The 18,196-nt window shown below is 62.2% G+C and overlaps 3 protein-coding genes across 5 annotated transcripts; 1 reads left to right on the top strand and 2 right to left on the bottom strand.

Annotated features, from left to right (window-relative positions):
* Window positions 1-154: 154 nt before the first annotated feature.
* Window positions 155-1,971, bottom strand: TMEM210 (transmembrane protein 210). Of its 2 annotated transcripts, XM_066366609.1 has the most exons (4): window positions 1,797-1,971; window positions 737-872; window positions 484-513; window positions 155-371 (listed from the first exon to the last, which is right to left on the bottom strand). In XM_066366609.1, exons 1-4 carry the CDS (start codon window positions 1,969-1,971, stop codon window positions 182-184), a joined length of 531 nt encoding a protein of 176 aa, XP_066222706.1. In that variant the 3' UTR covers window positions 155-181. The 2 variants fall into 2 exon arrangements, with proteins under 2 accessions (XP_066222706.1, XP_066222705.1); XM_066366608.1 differs by lacking the exon at window positions 1,797-1,971 and having other exon boundaries at window positions 737-1,277.
* Window positions 1,972-3,843: 1,872 nt separating this feature from the next.
* ANAPC2 (anaphase promoting complex subunit 2) lies at window positions 3,844-15,766 on the bottom strand. Of its 2 annotated transcripts, none has more exons than XM_066366607.1 (13): window positions 15,618-15,766; window positions 14,715-15,337; window positions 12,770-12,902; window positions 11,618-11,792; window positions 11,030-11,149; window positions 10,362-10,479; window positions 9,670-9,851; window positions 9,291-9,432; window positions 8,937-9,012; window positions 8,648-8,851; window positions 4,571-4,700; window positions 4,161-4,396; window positions 3,844-4,073 (listed from the first exon to the last, which is right to left on the bottom strand). In XM_066366607.1, the coding sequence occupies exons 1-13, from the start codon at window positions 15,723-15,725 to the stop codon at window positions 3,861-3,863; spliced, it is 2,460 nt and encodes an 819-aa protein (XP_066222704.1). In that variant the 5' UTR covers window positions 15,726-15,766; the 3' UTR covers window positions 3,844-3,860. The 2 variants fall into 2 exon arrangements, with proteins under 2 accessions (XP_066222704.1, XP_066222703.1); XM_066366606.1 differs by having other exon boundaries at window positions 15,597-15,757.
* Window positions 15,767-15,847: 81 nt separating this feature from the next.
* SSNA1 (SS nuclear autoantigen 1) lies at window positions 15,848-17,710 on the top strand. The gene is made up of 3 exons (XM_066365544.1): window positions 15,848-15,965; window positions 16,500-16,699; window positions 17,148-17,710. The coding sequence occupies exons 1-3, from the start codon at window positions 15,914-15,916 to the stop codon at window positions 17,253-17,255; spliced, it is 360 nt and encodes a 119-aa protein (XP_066221641.1). The 5' UTR covers window positions 15,848-15,913; the 3' UTR covers window positions 17,256-17,710.
* Window positions 17,711-18,196: the final 486 nt, after the last annotated feature.

Here is an 18,196-nt window from a genome sequence, read left to right as displayed (position 1 = left end):
TGCTCTGGAGGTGAGACGGTGGCACCTGGTGCTACACTGAGCACCCCCCGCTGGAGAGGAGATGACAGAGGAGCACACAGACCTCTCCCCACCCCTACACGCAGCTGCACAGGCACTCTGGGAGGACAGTCCAGAACCACTAAATACTGTTTAATTTTTCTTCCCCCAGCTGCCCGCAGCCCTATTCAGGTGGGGGTGGGCAGGGAGGCTCCTCTCGAGTCAGGGAGGGGTCCAGGGGGATCGTCATGAGGCCTTCGTCCTCCAGGGGTGGCATCATGGAGACCTCCAGGTTGGGGTCCATGAGGTGGGGTTCCATGTGCACTGTTTGCAGGTCCATCTGGTCCTCCGGGACCCCGAAGTGCCCCACCACACTGCACAATGGGGGCCAGGTCATTGCTCCCTCCGCATCTGTGAGCCATGCCTCCCAGGGGCAGGGAGCAGGAGCACAGTTCACCCTTGACGTCCTCCCTTGGGGTCACTCACCTGCTGTCCATGGTTCGGGTGCATGCTTCACTGCGAGGGCAAAGGCAGGTGTGAAACGAGGGCAGGACTCTAGAAGCCCAGAAGTGACCCCTGCACCTCTCCCCACTGTACAGTCTGCAAATGCTGTGCTCCAGCTACTGGTGACACCGCACCCAGGGGCAGAGGCCCCCCTCCTGGCCAGACCGAGGATCCAGGGCAGGTAGCATGGCCCCGAAGCCCTCACCCACCCACCCCGACCCTGAGGCTCACGCACGCTTTGGCTCGAATGACACCGACGACCACGATGACGAGGGCGAAGAAGCAGCTGGCACTGATGCCCACTAGCACCACGAGCAGGGCAATGAGGGCCTCCCGGCTGAGGCCAAGGCTGCACTCGCAGTAGGTTCCAGCTGCAAACAGGGCCCCCGCTGTTGTCAGCTGCTGGTAGAGGACTCCCAGCGCCACCTCCAACCCTGGTGGCCACCAGGACATGGGTGTGCCTGGCCCGCTTGGACAGAGGAAGGACCCTGGCTGAGGGTGGGGATAGGGGCAGGAGAAGGCACCTGCAGCGGGGATGACCGAAAGGGACAAATATATCAGGCCCAGGGGACTGCCAGCCAGGCAGGAGTCAGGCCGGGGACAGGGGGCCATGTCCAGCCCCAGCCCCACAGCACACCCCTCTGGACAGAACTCATGGAAGGCGCTGACCTCACAGTGGGGCTGTGAGGCAGGGAGGGTGGGGGCAGGGCCTCAGCCTGAGCTTCACTCGCCCTTGGGCCCTGGGATTCGAGGGGCTCTGGGTGCGGCAGGATGGGGCCTGGGGGCCACTCCTGTGTCCTGGCCAGATCTGAGGCCGAGGCAATGGTGGGGCTGCCTGACCTTGTTGGTGGTGGGGTGCTTCATGGGAGAAGGGGCGGGGCAGGTCCTACACTTGGGCCTGTGGGGTAATGGAGACAGTGCACAGGGAAACCTAGGGAAGTTCACAGTGGGTTGTCCCACGCCTGTTTCTCAGAATATGGTCTGCAGCAGCTCAGCTGAGGATGGGTGGTCACTGCTCTCCTCCCAAGGTTGGGACAAACGGGCTGAAGCCCAGGGAGTGGACCTGCACCCACTGCCCTCACCCTGGCTGTCTGGGGGAGAGTCCAGCCCATACCCCAGGTCTGGAGGGCACTCAGGGGGTCCCTGACCACCTAGGAGAGACGGGAGATACTAGCCACAGGCCACAGGCCTTCCCACAACACGCTCCTCTAGGGGCAGGTGGCTCAGAAATGGCTGCAGGCAGCATTGGAGGCTCCACCTTAAACATGTCACTAAGAATTAGAGCCCACAGCCACCTGTGTGTCCCTCCAAGGATCTGGTCTCCAGACCCAGGCATGCACTGCCCAAGGGACTTGCCTGCAGGCTGGTGTGGTTGGGGTTAACCTCAGCCTCCTCCCTGCCCTCTGGTCCAGGCTCCTCCTCCAACCAGCCGGGCAGCAAGAGGAAGTGCCTGCACCACAGCTGACCCATAGGGCAGGAGTAGAAGGGAGGCACAGCTGGGTCCTGGCTGGCCTCTGGTCATGTGGGGCCTCCCTGACCTGACACACCTCTGCACCTGAGTGATGCTGTGATCCAGGACACACTGGGTTATACCACACTCATTCCCAAACCGAGTTCAAAGGGACATGGAACAGGTGAGCCCATGCCCAAGGCTGGCACTGCCACCCTGCCAGGCCAGTCCAGCAGGTTTGCATTCTGGTTAGGATGACAAGGCACACCCAGCTCAGTGCCAGGACTCGCAGAGGTCCCCAAACTTTTTACACAGGGGGCCATTTCACTGTCCCTCAGACCGTTGGAGGGCCGCCACATACAGTGCTCCTCTCACTGACCACCAATGAAAGAGGTGCCCCTTCTGGGAGTGCAGCGGGGGGCCGGATAAATGGCCTCAGGGGGCCACATGCGGCCCACGGGCCGTAGTTTGGGGACGCCTGGCCAAGAGGGTGCTGGTGTTGGGCGACTCCAGGTCCTCCACGAAAACTCAGCGAAGCCCCTCTGCTGTGACCATAGCCCAGGTCTCTGAGACCTGCAGGTGGGGCCCCAAGAAAGGGGCTGCTGGTTTGTCAGAATCCTCAGATTGCCTAAGCTCTGAGCCTAATTCCTACCCTTTCCCCATAAACCCTTGTGTCAGACAAGAGTTCTCTGGAGTAGGTGGTCCTAGAATCAGGAATGCCACTCAGGGATCCCTAGGGAGTTAGACAAGGCAAAGGTCAGCACTGGGAGGTGGCCTGTGGGGACCTACGGGGTTGTCTGGGAGCCGTGGGCATGGCTCCAGGCCTGGGATGCCTGGACAGCAGATGTAGTCATTCAGAAGAGACTGTTGCCTGCAGGAACAGTGCCACCAGGCTAGACCTAGCTGTTCCTGAGGAGCCAAGATCTTGGCAATGGAAGCCGTGGTGCCCAGGGCAGCTTTTGAAGGCCTGGGCCCTGGGCACTCAACACCCTACCCCACCCTCCTGGGACCTCAGGTCAAGGGCAATGCCGGACCTCCTGCACTGGCCTCAGATCAGGACGTTGGACAGGGGATTTGCTGTGCTGGGGAAGGCTGGGCTCACAGGATCCTGTCTGGCACTACGAGCTCTGAGCCTCAGGGGCGCCCTGACCACATATCCAGGACGTGGAAGTAAGTGGCCTCCCTGAAAGCACACTTCATCGTGGGCCCCAAGCAGAGATCACTTGATTCCAGTTTGCAACAGGAGGGCCAATGTCCAGTCCCTCTCACCACAAGGACACGTCCCACAAGGCAGCTCCTCCTGCTGGGGCTGCAGGAAGTTTCTGACTTAGCAGGTGCTCAGCCACCTGCACACCCCAGACATTCTGATGGACCCCTGTGTCCAGGCAGCGGCCCTGGGGTTCTTCGCCTGGCACTTGGGGTCTGGACCTTTAGGCTGGGCAGAGAGTGACCTCAACGCTCTTTCTGAAGGCCAGAGGAGTCCGGAGCTGGAGGCCCGGTGGAGAGCTCGAGGTTCTCCAAAACACAGCGCGCTGGCTCCTGCCTGAGCTGCGGGCCTGGAGATGCCCACGTGCCAGAACTCCCCCAGGCTCAGAGCCCAAGCACAGGTGTGCGGCCCGGGCTCTTCTGCAGTTCCCTCACTTGCTTCCTCTCCCTGCCAGGTTGCAGCGGGGAGGCAGTCTGGAGGGAGACCTGGATCACGTGTTTGTGGGGGGCCCACAAAGCCACCGGGACAGGGAAAGGATGAAGAACCATGCGCTTTACTCCGCACTCCGGGGACAGGGCAGGGGTGGGGGGAGGCAAAGATATAGGGTGGGGGGAGGGGTGACCAGGCGGGGGGGGGGGGCTGGGCTGTCCCTCCTACAGGGCGGAGGCGGGTGGGGACTGTGTGGGGAGGGCCTGGCGGGCATCAGCTGCAGCTCTTGGGCAGACGGTAGACACCGGCCGCGTAGACCAGCTGCTGGTCGCGCACTTTCTTCTGCAGGAAGGCCTGCAGCTCCTGCAGGTCGATCTCGGCCAGCGCGGGGCCGGTGACCACAAACATGCGGAGCATGCTGTAGATGCGCTCCAGTGACAGGCTCTCCAGGTTGGTCAGCATGGCCTGGATGTACGTCCAGAAGAGCTGGGAAAACAGCGGCTGCGTCAGCCAGGCCGCCCCCGCGGCCGCCTCCCCGCCCCCGCAGCCCCAGCCCAGCTGCGCTCGGCCCACCAGCAGCTCCTCCTCCTTCTGGTCGGCCTGGGAGGCCATGCCCGAGTCACTCTCGTCGTCGCTGTCAATGAGCACCATGTTGTCGCGGTCCTGGGGCCGCTCCTCCTCCACCACGGAGAAGGTGCCCGCGGGCTCCTCCCGCAGCACGCCCTGCTGCAGCCACACCGACATCCGCCTCCGCAGCAGCGCCACCGGCATCTTCACTACCTTGCTCAGAGCCTCCAGGGCCCAGCTGGCTGTGTGGGCAGATGGGCAAGCACACTGGGCAGACGGGCAGGCCGCCCCTCCCCTGCCTCATCAGCCCCGCCAGGCCCCTTCGGGAAGGAGACAGGAAGGGGCTGCCCAAGGCCTGCCCACCCCTCCCCAACAGAGACGGGTGAGGCCCAGGCCCGGAGCTGCGGCTGGCTCACCTTGATCCTGGAAGTACAACAAGACGACAGCCTGCACAGGGGTCACCGCAACAGACAGGGTGCGGTCCGCCAGCTCCACGTCCATGGTCACCAGGCCCAGGGTGTGCTTCCAGCTGAGGGTCCGCATGGCCTGAGGAAGGCGGCGTGAGCACAGGCAGCCCAGCTGAGGAAAGGGCTTCCTGACTTGCTCCCCCACCCTAAGCAGGCAGGCAGGCAGTGGCAGAGGGAGTGTGTGTGTGGGGGGCTCTGAGTCCCAACCCCCAACTACCACAATGTAACAATGAGGGCCCAACGAGGACACCTGTTAGAAGCTGAACCATGTCTCATATGTCTTCACCCCCAGAACTACAGAAGGTGACCTGACTTGGAAACAGGCCGTTGCAAGTTTAAGTTGAGGTCAGTCTGGAGTAGACTGGGCCCTCATGTAACATGACCGGTGTCCTTGTGAGAGAAAGGACATGTAAGGCACAGACACAGCAAAAAGCCCCGTGAAGACAGAGGCAGAGACCAGGCACGTCCACAAGCCAAGCACGGGCTGGCCTGCACCACCAGGAGCTGAGGGGCTGAAAAGACTCCCTCCCACAGCCTTCAGAGGGCACCGGGCCCCAAGACACCTTCACCTCCCACTCCGTCCTCCAGGACAGACAAATCATCCATGTTGTTTTAAGCCACCTGGCCTGTAGCACTTAATTATGGCAGCCACAGGAAGTAGGTTCTGGTCCCAGGAAGGGGGGCGGCTATAACAAATACTTAAAGATGGGGAGGTGGCCGTGGAGTTGGGTGATGGACAGAGGCCGGGAGTTTGAGCTGCATGCTCACAAAAGCCTGGATTGCCCCGAAGAGACAGGTGTTGGGAACACAGACAGCAGAGATCACTCTGGTGAGAGGTCTGTCAAAATGAGGCACGTGTTGTCGGAACTTGGAGGAAAGGTGGCAGAGACCTGGCCGAGCTGTTCTCTTGGGTGGAAGCAGCACTTGCAGGTGCTGAACTTCGACACTTAGCTGAGATTACCGAGCAGGGGGCGGGGGGTGGGGAAGGGCGGCCTGCTTTCTCCTTATGAGAAAGAAACTGGCTAACAGGACCCAGCACCGGATAATCTGGACATTCCTGTGTGCTCTGGGGACAAAGCCAGGAGTGTGGCCGAAAACCTGGGCTGTGCCATGGTGAAACCAACCAGCAGCCTCAGGCCGAGGCCGAGACGGGGCCCAGAGGAGTCGCGAGGGCCCTGCCTTGCGTCTCAGACGCCCTGCACGGGGGCCAAGAAGGTTGCTGAGAATTGACCCGCGGCAATGCGGCAGGCCTGGACTGAGGGGGCGACAGCTAGCTGAATGAGCGTGTGCCCGGCGGGCAGAGCTATCTCTCTGTAGTGCAGAGGCTGGTGGGCAGCCGGGGCCACCATGCAGGCTGAAAGGACAGCACCCAGCCAATGATTCTTCTCTGCCGTCAAAACTGATGGAGCTTCAAGCCGTGTCCGACACACTGAGGCCTGTGCCCTGTCCCTCTGTTTCCCTTCCTCCTTCCGTCTTCCCCACAATTATACACTTGAAAGGCAGTTACTGTCTGGTGTCACAGGCAAGTCCCATCCTCGCCTGACTCACATGCTATGTAGCTGCTGAGAGCTGGGACTTCTGAGTTGGGTATCTAGATGAGATTTGGAACATGAGAGTTGGTGGTGGAGTGGGTAAGACCCTGGGGGATGGTGGAATGGACTGGACATGCTCTGCATGTTAGACAGACATGAGTTTGGGGACCCAAAGGGTGGACTCTCATGGGCTGAATTGTGAACCCCCGAAAGATGTTCAAGTCCTAACCCCCCCAGTACCTCAGAATGTGCCTTATTTGGAAACCAGGTCATCAAAGAGGCAGTTAAGATGAGGTCACACTGGAGTTGAGTGAGCCCTTACCCAACAGGCCCATGCCTTCCTAAGAGGGAGATCGCAACACAGAGATGGGGAGAAGCCACAGGCTGGAGCATGGCTCCCACACCGCAGGCCCCCAGACGCTGGGAGAGGCAGGAGGGACCCTCGCCTGGACCCGTCAGAGGGAGCAGAGCCTTGTGGCACCTTCACTCTGTGACGCCTCAGGCACCAGCACTAAGACAAACGTGCTGCAGTTTGAAGCCCATCCCTGGCTCTGTTACAGCTACCCCAGGACACATCCAGCCACTCGGGCCGAGCGCTGCTCCAGCTGCTTCCACAGTTCTTGAGGGAAGAGTGAGGACCAGCCCCACGCACAGAGGACGGGAGCCCAGGCGGCAGCTTGCTGGCCGCACCAGCAGATGGCCGCCAGGCACCCTGGCTCCACCCAAGGCCAGCACCTTTCCAGCCAGCACTCCAGTGCTGCCCGTGTCCAGCACAGCTGGTGGGAGCTCAGCTGGGGGAAGGCAGAGGCACGGGCCTGGGTTTGTCCTTGCCTCTCTAGCCTCATAGGCCGCAGACTCACTTATGTGGCCGTGCCCTTGAACACGGAACACGGCCTCCCACCCTCCACATCTGGAAGGAAGCCCCTCCAGGGACTGGGCCTACAGGCTCCCCCCTCCCTCAGGAGCTCGATTCCTTACCTGTGACGGCAATGCACAAGGCCCAGAGCCCCTGAAGAGCACACCTGGAGGGGCGCCACCCCTGCCAGCCCCCCAGTCCCAGCGGCCCAGAGCCCCTGAAGAGCACACCTGGAGAGGCACCACCCCTGCCAGCCCCCCAGTCCCAGAGCCCCTGAAGAGCACACCTGGAGGGGCGCCACCCCTGCCAGCCCCCCAGTCCCAGAGCCCCTGAAGAGCACACCTGGAGGGGCGCCACCCCTGCCAGCCCCCCAGTCCCAGCGGCCCAGAGCCCCTGAAGAGCACACCTGGAGAGGCACCACCCCTGCCAGCCCCCCAGTCCCAGAGCCCCTGAAGAGCACACCTGGAGGGGCGCCACCTCTGCCAGCCCCCCAGTCCCAGCTGCCCAGAGCCCCTGAAGAGCACACCTGGAGGGGCGCCACCCCTGCCAGCCCCCCAGTCCCAGCGGCCCAGAGCCCCTGAAGAGCACACCTGGAGGGGCGCCACCCCTGCCAGCCCCCCAGTCCCAGCGGCCCAGAGCCCCTGAAGAGCACACCTGGAGGGGCGCCACCCCTGCCAGCCCCCCAGTCCCAGCGGCCCCCACTGAGACTGTGTCCTGAGGCACCGGGGCCCCGCCTGCTGGCTCCCACCTCCAGGGCAGCCCGCTCCTCCTGGGCCCAGAGTCTGCACCTGGACACCGACTCCACTCATCTCCAGCGTGGGTGCCCAGCATCCTCTCGGGACCCATGAGCCCACTCCTCCGCCTGTCCCCAGAAACCTGGGACAGGTGTCCTCTCTCCTCTTTCCTAACAAGTCCCTGCTGAACCATTACCTGGAAGGAAGGGTCGTCCACGCCACTGAACCCGCTCTCCCCCCCGCCAGGCTCCACCTGCCCACACCTGCCCCCTAGACTGCCGGCCACACGCCTCGGCCACGCTGCCCCACCCCTCCACGTCCGGCTCACCCAGCCCTGTGCCCCAGGACCCAACAACAGACAGCTCGGTCCTGGTCGTCCAGTGCTCTGAGACCCAGGAAAGCAGCTTCTAGGCCAGGGCAGGGGCAGGGGCACAGAGGGCAGGGGCACAGAGGGCAGGGCAGGGGCACAGAGGGCACCACGTCCAGAGCAATCTGTAGACTCCCTGGAGGTGGCTGCTGGGCACGGACCCACAGAGCAGACACAGCCTGACTCTCCCTGAGGCAAGTGCAATCCCCCAGCCCTTAGTCCTCAGAGGCCAGAGAGTGGACGGTGGGAAAGGAAGCCCAGAGGGACAGGGCCACCCAGAGCAGCAGAGGCTGCTGCCAGGAAGACGGGGGTGATGCAAGGGCATGCACACACTCGGCTACGCAGAGGAGGCAGCCGGGACGCAGAACGCGGGCAGCACCCTCACCTCCACACTGACGCGTCAGGAGGGGACAGCGAGGACCGAGTGTGCCAGCAGAGGTGGCCGGCGCCCAGGTGCTCGGCAGGACCAGACACTGCCCGTTGGGAAGGGCCTCCCAGTCAGGCTGCAGCCCCCGCCCAGGGAGGTGTGGGCTGTACCTTCAGCTTCTCGTACTTCCGGCAGTAGACCTCCAGGGCCTCCCTGATGTCCTCGGGCACCTCCAGCTTCTCGTCCTTGAAGGGGGGCCAGAACTCGCTGGACAGGATGACAGCGTAGACCCCGAATGGCGGCTGCTCCTCCGCAGGCCGCTTCTCGTCCTCCTCCCGGATGTTGGCGTTGATGCGGCGGGAGTCGGCCATGTCCTGGGGGAGCCGTGGGGCAGGCTCAGGAAGGGCTGGGTGAGTGGGGCTGGGGTGCAGCTGATGGTGGGCGGGCCTGCGCGCCTACCTTCAGCATGACCTCACAGAAGTGCATGGGGGCCTCGCCAAATCGCAGCTTCAGCAGCTCCACGTTGCGAATCTCCCTAGGAGGGTGCCGATCAGGGCTGCAGCGGCACCACCCACCCGCACCTGCAGCACAGTGCCCAGTGCCCCCCGGCAAGGGGCTGCTCCCCGCCCTCCCAGGTCAGGGCTGCAGCGGCACCACCCACCAGCACCTGCAGCACAGTGCCCAGTGCCCCCCGGCAAGGGGCTGCTCCCCGCCCTCCCAGGACAGTGCCTGCCAGCCGAGGGGACCCGGGGCAGCGCTGGGGCCAACAGCAGGCTGCCGGAGACGGTGTGGGGGTGGCTGCTGGTGCCTCACCGCTCAGGGCTGAAGCTGAACTGGTGCAGCAGGCGGTCGGCCAGCAGCGAGCGGTACTCGTTGATGAACAGGTCCTTGCTGCCGTAGATGCTGACGAGCAGGCTGATGATGTCCGAGGAGCGCCGCTTGGAGCTGGACTTCCCTGCGCAGGAAGGGAGGGGGTGTCCCTGGCACCTCAGTGGACAGAGGCGGCACCACCTGGGTGGGGAGGCCAACTTGCTGACCCCATGAGGCCCAGGTACGGATGCCAAGCTAGTTGGGGCACTGACCTCTGACTCCTCAAGCCTCAGGGCACATAGGGCAAAACCTGAAGACCAGAGAGCCCACCCAGCCGGACCTTCCCCACACTGCAGAGCTGGCAGGGCTGGTGCATACGGACCTGGGTCAGCATCCACAGGGTCGGGGACCCAGTCCTCGGGCTCGCCGGAGTCGTCCTCACTGTCCTGGCCAGTCTCCAGGCTCGCCGGGTCCGTCTTGGACAGCTCGACCGCCAAGTCCCCGGTCCCGTCCGAGTCCCCCGTCAGCCCGGCCACGATCTGCCGCACCGTGTCCTCCCGCGTCCTGCCCGTGCGAGCGCACTGGCCTTCAGGTGCCTCCATGCCTGCCTGCCTGACCACAGGCACACATCCACACTCCCCCCACCCCCCCACAGCCAGCGCCCCGGCCCCAGGCCAAGGACAAGCCCGCTGGACTTCCCTAAAATAAAACAAACCACCCCTCGTGGCAGCAGGAGCTGAGATGTCCAGATGCACCCAGGGCGGGGCCGTTTGTTGCCAAGAGGCAAAGGCAGAGATCAGGGCAGTTCCAGGCACCGCACAGCCTTGCCCAGCCCTGCGGCCCCCGAGGTTTCAGGGCGGCAGCTCAAGCACCTTCTCTAACCAAGTCTGGCCCCTGCTATGGACCCCACTCCTCCCGTCAGCCAGAGTCTAGTCAGCCGGGGCACCTCTTTGTGTTGGAAAAGGAGAAGGGACGGGGGCACGGTGTCACTGAGCAGGGACAGCAGGAAGACAGTGTCCCTGGTGTCCCCTTGGCCGCATGAATGGAGGGGTTAGCAGTGCCCACAGTGCTCACCTGAGGTAGCGGCGAACAGGCTCACAGGCCACCTCCAGGATGACCATGGAAGGGTCGAGCACGCGCAGCGCCTTGATGGCAGAGATGTAGAGGGTGATGATGTCACACGTGTTGACACCTACAGCAAGAGAGGAAGCGGAGATGATGGCTGTGCCCAGGACAAGCCCAGGACCTCGAGGCAGGCACAGGCTGTCCAGGTGGCCACTGAGACCTCACTCCCAGGACATCAACCTGCAGGGAGCCGCTCCCCTCCCCAGCACCACAGCTTACATGAGCTTTCTCAGAACTTCCCAAGATCCGAGTCCTCCAACATCAAGCAGTCTGTGTCCTGGGGTTATGCACCATACCACCCCCAGGTCAACCCCCAAAAGTGTTTCTCTTTTTATTTAATCCACTGATTTTTAGAGAGAGAGACAGAGAGAAACTTCAGTTTGTTATTCCACTCCTTTGTGGATTCATTGGTGGATTCTCATGTATGTCTGATCCGGGGATCAAACCTGCAACTTTGGCATGTTAAGATGACTCTCTAACCAACTGAGCTACCCAGCCAGGACCACAAAACTGCTTCTTAACCGCCCCCCTAACCGCAACCCTGCAGGCGGCCGGGAGACTGGACCCTCGGGCTCCTAGATCTGGGCCCTGAGGGTGAATGGTGGTCTGGCCTGTACCAGGGTGGAGGAGCCGTGTCTCCAGAGCAGCCTTGAGGGACACGAGCAGCTGCTGCCTCTGGTCAGTCCTCTCCAGGCAGTACTTGAGGTCCTCGACAGCTGGCCGGGAGTCTGGGAAGTCTGTGTGGAGAGGAACAGCCCTCGCACACGCACACACGGATGCACACGGAGTGTGTGTGCCAGAGAGAACACGCAGGCAGCGGGGCCTGGAGGGTGAGCACCCAGGCCCACACCGGAAGCACAGAACCCGCTCAGTGCCAATAGTCTCCCTTATGCCTTCAGGTGCCCACACATTTGACCATCACTACCCTAAAGGGCAGAGAGACACAGCACTGAAGGGCCAGTCCAGAGCAGGAACGAGAGACGGAGGGAGGAGGGGTTGGACACTAAAAGCACTGTGCCCCACCTCCTCTCACACACCTGCCATGCTTCAGACACTGGGCTAGGGGAGCGACCCTGTGGGGGCGGGCCAGCTCCTCTCCAGACAGCACCCCCCAGGCATCCCTTACCACCCTTAGGATCTGCAGGGCCAGGGCACAAGGCAGGCAGGGGGGCCGGTGGGTGGGTGCAGGGGTGGGCGGGGCTGACCTCGAATGATGCTGAAGAGCTCCTCGATGCGCAGGCCCGCATAGATGCGGTAGAAGAACTTCTGCACGTGGCAGCGCCAGCGCCGCAGCGTGGGCCCAGCCTCTGGGGATGCAGGCCTGGCGGGGCCGTCCTGCAGGAACACCTTGCCCAGCCAGCCGACCACCCTCTCAATCCACTGTTGGGAAAGCACAGGCATAGGAAGGGGGCCTAGCCCAGCAGGACCCAGAACAGAGGCAGGGACAAGCTGCACAGATACGCACCCTGTTGGCTGGGCCCTGGGCAGTCCCCGAGGCCAGAAGCACATCAAAAGCAGCAAGGGGGTGGGTCCCAAGGGGGCATCCCAGGCCCTCCATCAATGCAACCCCTGCCCCTTGACGTGCAACAGTGGCCCTGACATAGGGCACAGAGCACGGGCTCACTTCCTCCTGAGAGGCAGACACAGACACATCTGGGGACCACACACACAGCTAGCCCCCACATGCAACTGCTCAGTGTACAGTGAACACTTTTCTGAGGGCAAACATGGAAACCTACAAGAGATCCCACCACAGGGACCCAGGACACACACACCTCCCCACATACCTTCCAACCACCGAGAAGACCACCCAGACACTCTGCAATGTGGGGGCAGCATGGCTACCCCAACCAGGCCTCCAGACCCACACCCACTCTAGACCACTGTCAGAAGGACACCGGCTTTGAATCCTTCCCCACCCCACCCCCACATCGCAGCTAATCTGCACTCTCAGGCGGCAGATACTAGGAAGCAGTGGGGAAGATAACTGGGAAGTGGGAGCAGGCTGGGAAGCCCCCCACAGTTGGTCCTAGCTCCCCCACAACTCCAGAGAGCCCAGAGCAGAGTCTCAGGCCATGCTCCAACAGCACGGGCACCTTGAGGCCCCTCCTTGGGGCACAGAGTCCGAGGCACTGCTTCCAGCCATGCGACTCTGCACAGATTTTGTTGAGCACAGGCTCCTCCTTGCTTGTCACCAAGATGGGACCCTAAGGACCAGCCTCTGCCCAGCACCAAGACAGCGCCAACCACCAGTGAGGCCTGGGTCATCAGAGTCCCTGGCTGCATCTAAAGCCAGCATGCCAGGTTGGCCAGAAACCCATCCCCTGGTCCCCAGGGGCCAAAGGGGGCGTCCTCACCTTGTGGAACTCGCGCAGGAAGGAGCGCTCGTACTCGCCCCGGCAGCGGTCCTCCATCCTCTCTCGGGTCACCTGGTGCAGGGTGGTGGTCACGGCCTCGGCACTGACCCGCTCCAGAAGACTGAGCCTGTGCCTAGAGGAGAGCCTGCTTGTGGAGCACGCAGAGCACACGCGTACACACCCCACCCCGAGACCAGAGCATCCGTGTGGAGCACGCAGAGCACACGGGTACACACCCCACCCCGAGACCAGAGCATCCGTGTGGAGCACGCAGAGCACACGCATCCACACCTCACCCCGAGACCAGAGCATCCGTGTGGAGCACGCAGAGCACACGCGTACACACCCCACCCCGAGACCAGAGCATCCGTGTGGAGCACGCAGAGCACACGCATACACACCTCACCCCGAGACCAGAGCATCCGTGTGGAGCACGCAGAGCACACGCGTACACACCCCACCCCGACACCAGAGCATCCGTGTGGAGCACGCAGAGCACACGCATACACACCTCACCCCGACACCAGAGCATCCGTGTGGAGCACGCAGAGCACACGCGTCCACACCCCACCCCGACACCAGAGCGTCCGTGTGGAGCACGCAGAGCACACGCATACACACCCCACCCCGACACCAGAGCATCCGTGTGGAGCACGCGGAGCACACGCGTACACACCCCACCCCAAGACCAGAGCATCCGTGTGGAGCACGCGGAGCACACGCGTACACACCCCACCCCGAGACCAGAGCATCCGTGTGGAGCACGCGGAGCACACGTGTACACACCCCACCCCGAGACCAGAGCATCCGTGTGGAGCATGCAGAGCACACGGGTACACACCCCACCCCAACACCAGAGCATCCGTGTGGAGCACGCGGAGCACACGCGTACACACCCCACCCCGACACCAGAGCATCCGTGTGGAGCACGAGAAGCACACGGGTACACACCCCACCCCGAGACCAGAGCATCCGTGTGGAGCACGAGAAGCACACGGGTACACACCCCACCCCGAAACCAGAGCATCCGTGTGGAGCATGCGGAGCACACGTGTACACACCCCACCCCGAGACCAGAGCATCCGTGGTCACAACTCTCCGACAGAGGCACTGTGCCAGGGATCCTGAGGACGGAGCACTGGCAAGGCACTGCCTGCCCTCCTCAGCTGGCTTCTGGGCCTGGGCTGGGACACTGGCCTTCCCCGTGTGAGCAGCCTGTGTGGCTCTCAGGAATCAAAGCCTCACCTCCTAGAAATGACTCTCAAACTACGTCTACATGCATCGCCACCCTGGCCACATACGTATGAATGTCACTGCGGGTGACCTCTAGTACAAATCCTGGTCTACCATGGCAAAGAGACTCATAAGAAGATGAGTAAGAACACTTCTGTGTAATTTTCATCTGGGATGGACCCAGCAAGAAGCCCATACTTCACTCAACAGGATAAAATTGTTATAAGTGGCCACAGAGGGTGGGACCTAGCTCTAACACCAACAACAAAATCCTTTCCTTTTCAGAGGGCTAAAGAGGAATCTGCCTGCCCAGCTTGCTGGCCTAAACTCCAAACTTTGCTACAGAGAAGAAACAGCAAGCCCACCTTTTGCAACTACAGGGTAGAATGAACATCGTTCTTCCCATAAAGCCTACAGAAAGTACAGTGAGCTCTGCAGGAAATTTGGGATCACAGAGGATCTTAGCACAAGCAAAGTGTGGAACCCTGGGCTAGCGTGAGGGACAAACACACAACCCTGCGTCAAGGACAACACGTGTTAAATTCATAGCACAAAGGCCCTGGCAACGCTCCCTCTGCCATGTCCATGATTATCAGGACAGGTGGCAGACCCCAGCCAGCTGGCCAGCTCTCTGCAGAGGTCAGCTGGACCCAGAGGAACAAACAAGAGTCAGGAGGAACGGGGGCTTGGGCGCACAGGTACAAGTACTTACAGGACCTGGCTGAGCTGGTGGAACTGCTCCAGTGCCTGGCGGCACCAACATTGCTGCTTGTCACTGCCGCATCCCGCGCACAGGGGGCTCTGCAGAAGCCGATAGTACCGGCGGCGGGCATACCTGCTGTCCAAGTCCCCCTCCAGTTCCGGGTCAGTGCCCCCTTCTCCTTTCCTCTTACTCTGCATGTAGACTCTCAAGAAGCGCCCATAGAGGAGCTGGACCATTTCCTGAAAGGTTCTGGGAGTGGAGAAGAACAGGACACCCCGCAACGTCGTGTGGACCTTGTCCCGCAGCCCCTGGGCGCCGGTGCCCATCAACAAGCCCAGGCGGGTCCATTTCTCCAGGAGCTCTAGGCTACGCAAGTAGGGATCCAGGCGGCTCTCCAGCAAGCCGAAAGCGTCCAGGAGCAGCAGAAGGCACTGGGGCTCGTCTGTACAGGTGTCGCGCTGGGAGATGGCATTCCAGAACTCGAGGGAGATGTTGGCCTGCAAGTCGTTCTGCAGCACCTCGACGAACCACTCTTCCAGGACCGAGTGCAGACCGTGGCTCCTCAGAACCTCCACCGCCGCCCGCAGCTCCTCCTCCTTCGGGGGGACTGCACCGCAGGTCCGGGAGGACGCCTGCAGGGCAGAAGAATAGGATGAGAAGGGAACAACACCACGGAGAGGTGGGCAGGGCGAGGACAGGTGGAGAACGGTGAGGAAGGCACACAGCGGAGGAGAGGAAGCGAACACCCCGCGGCCCCTCGTCCGCGGCCGGGCGGACAGGGGAGCCGAACGAGGCGGGATGTGAAGGAAGGAAGGAAGGAAGAAATGAAAGAAGGAGGCAGTCATAGGTGAACACAATGCACAGGGTCCCGGGAACCCCGCACCGACCCACCGTCCTCGCCTCGGGCCTCACCAGTCCCAGCGCGGCCGGCGGCACCAGCCCGGTGCTCACGGTATTCCAGGCCGCCAGCAGCTCCTGTGCCGGCCCGGGAGGGCCCGCCTCGGCCGCGGCCGCCGCCATCGGCACCCACCCGCTCCTCCGACGCTGCGCGCGGCGATGACGCACGCCTGCGCGCGCGCGCGGCGATGACGCACCTCGAGAGGCGCGCCGCGGTGACGTTAGCCGGTGGGCGCGCTGCTTAGTGGCACTGCGCAGGCGCCGGCGGCGCTAGCGGCGGTTGGAGCGGCAGGGACCGCAGGGCGGCGGCTATGACCCAGCAGGGCGCGGCGCTGCAGAACTACAACAACGAGCTCGTAAAGTGTGAGCGGCCGCGCAGCGCGGCTTGCAGGGCAAGCGGGGAGGGCGCGGGGCTGGCCGGCTTGCAGGCTCAGGCTGTAGCCGGGCAACGGCGCATCGCTGAGTTTGTTGTACTGTTGGAGCATGGGTGGCCTGGCCGGGATGGCGCGGAGTCCGTTCGGACCTGTCCAGCGCACAGCCACGGTGTACCACGCACCCAGTGCTGGATATCTGTGGCGTGAGCAAGAAAATTAAAAAAGAAAGAAAAGAAACGAATGGTTTGAGTACGTATTGATTTCAGCCTCGCTCCGGGTGGTCTCGTGCGGTACTTTCTTTATAAGTACCGCACGCTGACCGATTGCGCCACTGGAGCTCCCGGTACTTTCTTTATAAACATGAGACTCCTGGAAGTTAGGACACTGGTCTGGCTCAGCCGGCACCTGGTTTCTGCATTCATTACCCTTGTGTCTTACAAAAACAGTGGGCTCCAGAGCAGGTAGGGTGGTGCTGTCCTTCCAGCCCCGTGCCCACAACCCTTGCCCCTTCGGCCCACCCCAGGCATTGAGGAGCTGTTCCAGAAACGAGAGGAGTTGTGCCGGCAGATCCAGCAGGAGGAGGATGAGAAGCAGCGGCTGCAGAATGAGGTGAAGCAGCTGAGTGAGAAACTGGCCCGAGTCGATGAGAATCTGGGACGAAAGATCGCCTCTCGAGAGGAGTTTGATCAGACCATCGCCGAGACGGAGGCCGCCTATCTCAAGGTGGGGCTCAGGGCAGCTCAGGGATCTGTGTGCCAGGCAAGTCCCCAGGCATTTCTGGCCTGAGGTACCCACACTTAGAAGTAACAGGATTGTAGCATGACTAAGTCCACCGGGGAGTGATGGTCCAGCTATCAGTGGGGCCTTGCATGTCGCAGGTTCTGTTCTGTACACTGTACTCAGTACCATGTGACTTGTTCCAGACTGAAGGGCAGAGTGGCAGCAGGAGCCAGAGCTGACTGGCTGGCATTCCAGGGTGGCGAGGAAGGGGCTTTGGGCTAGACTCTGGGGCAAAAGAGCCCTCTCGACCTTGTCCCTTCCTGTTCCCTCAGAGGCTTCCTCTCGGCTACTCCTGTCCTACAGCACCCAGGGCCAGGTTCTGCCATAGCCATGTGAGGGGGCTGGGTTGTGGGAATTTCCGACATAGCCACCATTACGTCTCTGTCTCCAGATCCTGGAGAGTTCACAGACTCTGCTTAGTGTCCTGAAGAGGCAAGCTGGGAACCTGGCCAAGGCCACAGCTTCAGAACAGAAGAGCAGTGGAGGAAAGGACAGCTGACAAGGCCCCCGGTGGGCAGAGGTCTCTCTGCACCGCACCCATCAACAGCTTGGCTCCCAGCAAGTCTGTCTTTAAAGCGTCTTTGTGGCAGCAGCTGCCTTCTCTCACTCTCTCAGGTGCTAAGAGAGGCAGCTGCCAACTTCCACTGCCCCTGGGTGGAGCAAGAAAGACCTAGGCACAGCCCACCACGTGGGGGGTCCTAGCTATGTGCTCACAGCGGCAACAGGGATGGCGGGCTCTGGGTCACCTCTGCTCCAGGTCTGTCTGAAGTCTCCACGCCCCCCTGGGCTGCAGGAAGGCCCTGCTTCTAGTCTCAGCAACATGGGGGTCCCCTCATGTTGTCCCTCCGCCAGCAGGTGCCCAGGCCAAGCAAGTGGATAAGGGATGGGCCCTCCTTCACCTCAGGGCTCACCCTAGTGGCCATGACTGTCAATAAAGGTTGTCTTTTTTTTTAAAGATCTGTGCTATCCTGCTGTCTGCCCTGTCAGGAGTGGGGCAGTCGGATACTCCCAGAGCCAGTGTGGCTCCTCCATGAGGTAGGGTGGGGGTGGAGAGGAGGGCCTCTCTCCCCTCGGCGGCAGAGCCGCGAGTGTCCCTGAGTATCACCTAGGACCCTTGCTCTGCCCACCCTCTCTCCTTGTTCGTGGCCCCTTCACCTGATTCCAGCACACACAGACCAGGCTTCACTGAGGGGCTCTGCCTGCTAGTTCTGGTCCCTGCCACCCCCTGGTGTCCAGCACAAGGCCTGACATAGGGAGATGTCCTTCTGGGATCTGGTAGCCCAGCAAGGGTTGTGCTTCAGCTCCGTGACTCTAGAGCCGCTCAGCCCAGTGGCATCACTGCTTCCCACCCTCCTTGGCCACCCACCAGGTGTTCCCACTCCCAGCTCTGCAGGTAGACTAGAGCCCAGCCCTCCATTCTGAGTCCTCTCTAGGTCCATC

The sequence above is a fragment of the Saccopteryx leptura genome, chromosome 2, assembly GCF_036850995.1.
Source record: "Saccopteryx leptura isolate mSacLep1 chromosome 2, mSacLep1_pri_phased_curated, whole genome shotgun sequence".
NCBI classification, from domain to species: domain Eukaryota; kingdom Metazoa; phylum Chordata; class Mammalia; order Chiroptera; family Emballonuridae; genus Saccopteryx; species Saccopteryx leptura.
Note: the sequence above shows the minus strand (reverse complement) of the source record. Positions and strands in the feature narration are given on the sequence as shown.

What these genes read in the sequence shown, in the direction of transcription:
- TMEM210 (XM_066366608.1), bottom strand. Translation starts at nt 1,113, where the DNA reads ATGGCCCCCTGTCCCCGGCCTGACTCCTGCCTGGCTGGCAGTCCCCTG. An exon ending in GGTGTCATTCGAGCCAAAGC is followed by an intron (nt 514 to 736) that starts GTGCGTGAGCCT and finishes TTGCCCTCGCAG; the next exon opens with TGAAGCATGCACCCGAACCA. An exon ending in ACCCGAACCATGGACAGCAG is followed by an intron (nt 372 to 483) that starts GTGAGTGACCCC and finishes CCCATTGTGCAG; the next exon opens with TGTGGTGGGGCACTTCGGGG.
- ANAPC2 (XM_066366606.1), bottom strand. Translation starts at nt 15,725, where the DNA reads ATGGCGGCGGCCGCGGCCGAGGCGGGCCCTCCCGGGCCGGCACAGGAG. An exon ending in GACACGGCTCCTCCACCCTG is followed by an intron (nt 10,480 to 11,029) that starts GTACAGGCCAGA and finishes CTCTTGCTGTAG; the next exon opens with GTGTCAACACGTGTGACATC. An exon ending in TTCAGCTTCAGCCCTGAGCG is followed by an intron (nt 9,013 to 9,290) that starts GTGAGGCACCAG and finishes GCACCCTCCTAG; the next exon opens with GGAGATTCGCAACGTGGAGC.
- SSNA1 (XM_066365544.1), top strand. Translation starts at nt 15,914, where the DNA reads ATGACCCAGCAGGGCGCGGCGCTGCAGAACTACAACAACGAGCTCGTA. An exon ending in CAACAACGAGCTCGTAAAGT is followed by an intron (nt 15,966 to 16,499) that starts GTGAGCGGCCGC and finishes GGCCCACCCCAG; the next exon opens with GCATTGAGGAGCTGTTCCAG. An exon ending in CGGAGGCCGCCTATCTCAAG is followed by an intron (nt 16,700 to 17,147) that starts GTGGGGCTCAGG and finishes CTCTGTCTCCAG; the next exon opens with ATCCTGGAGAGTTCACAGAC.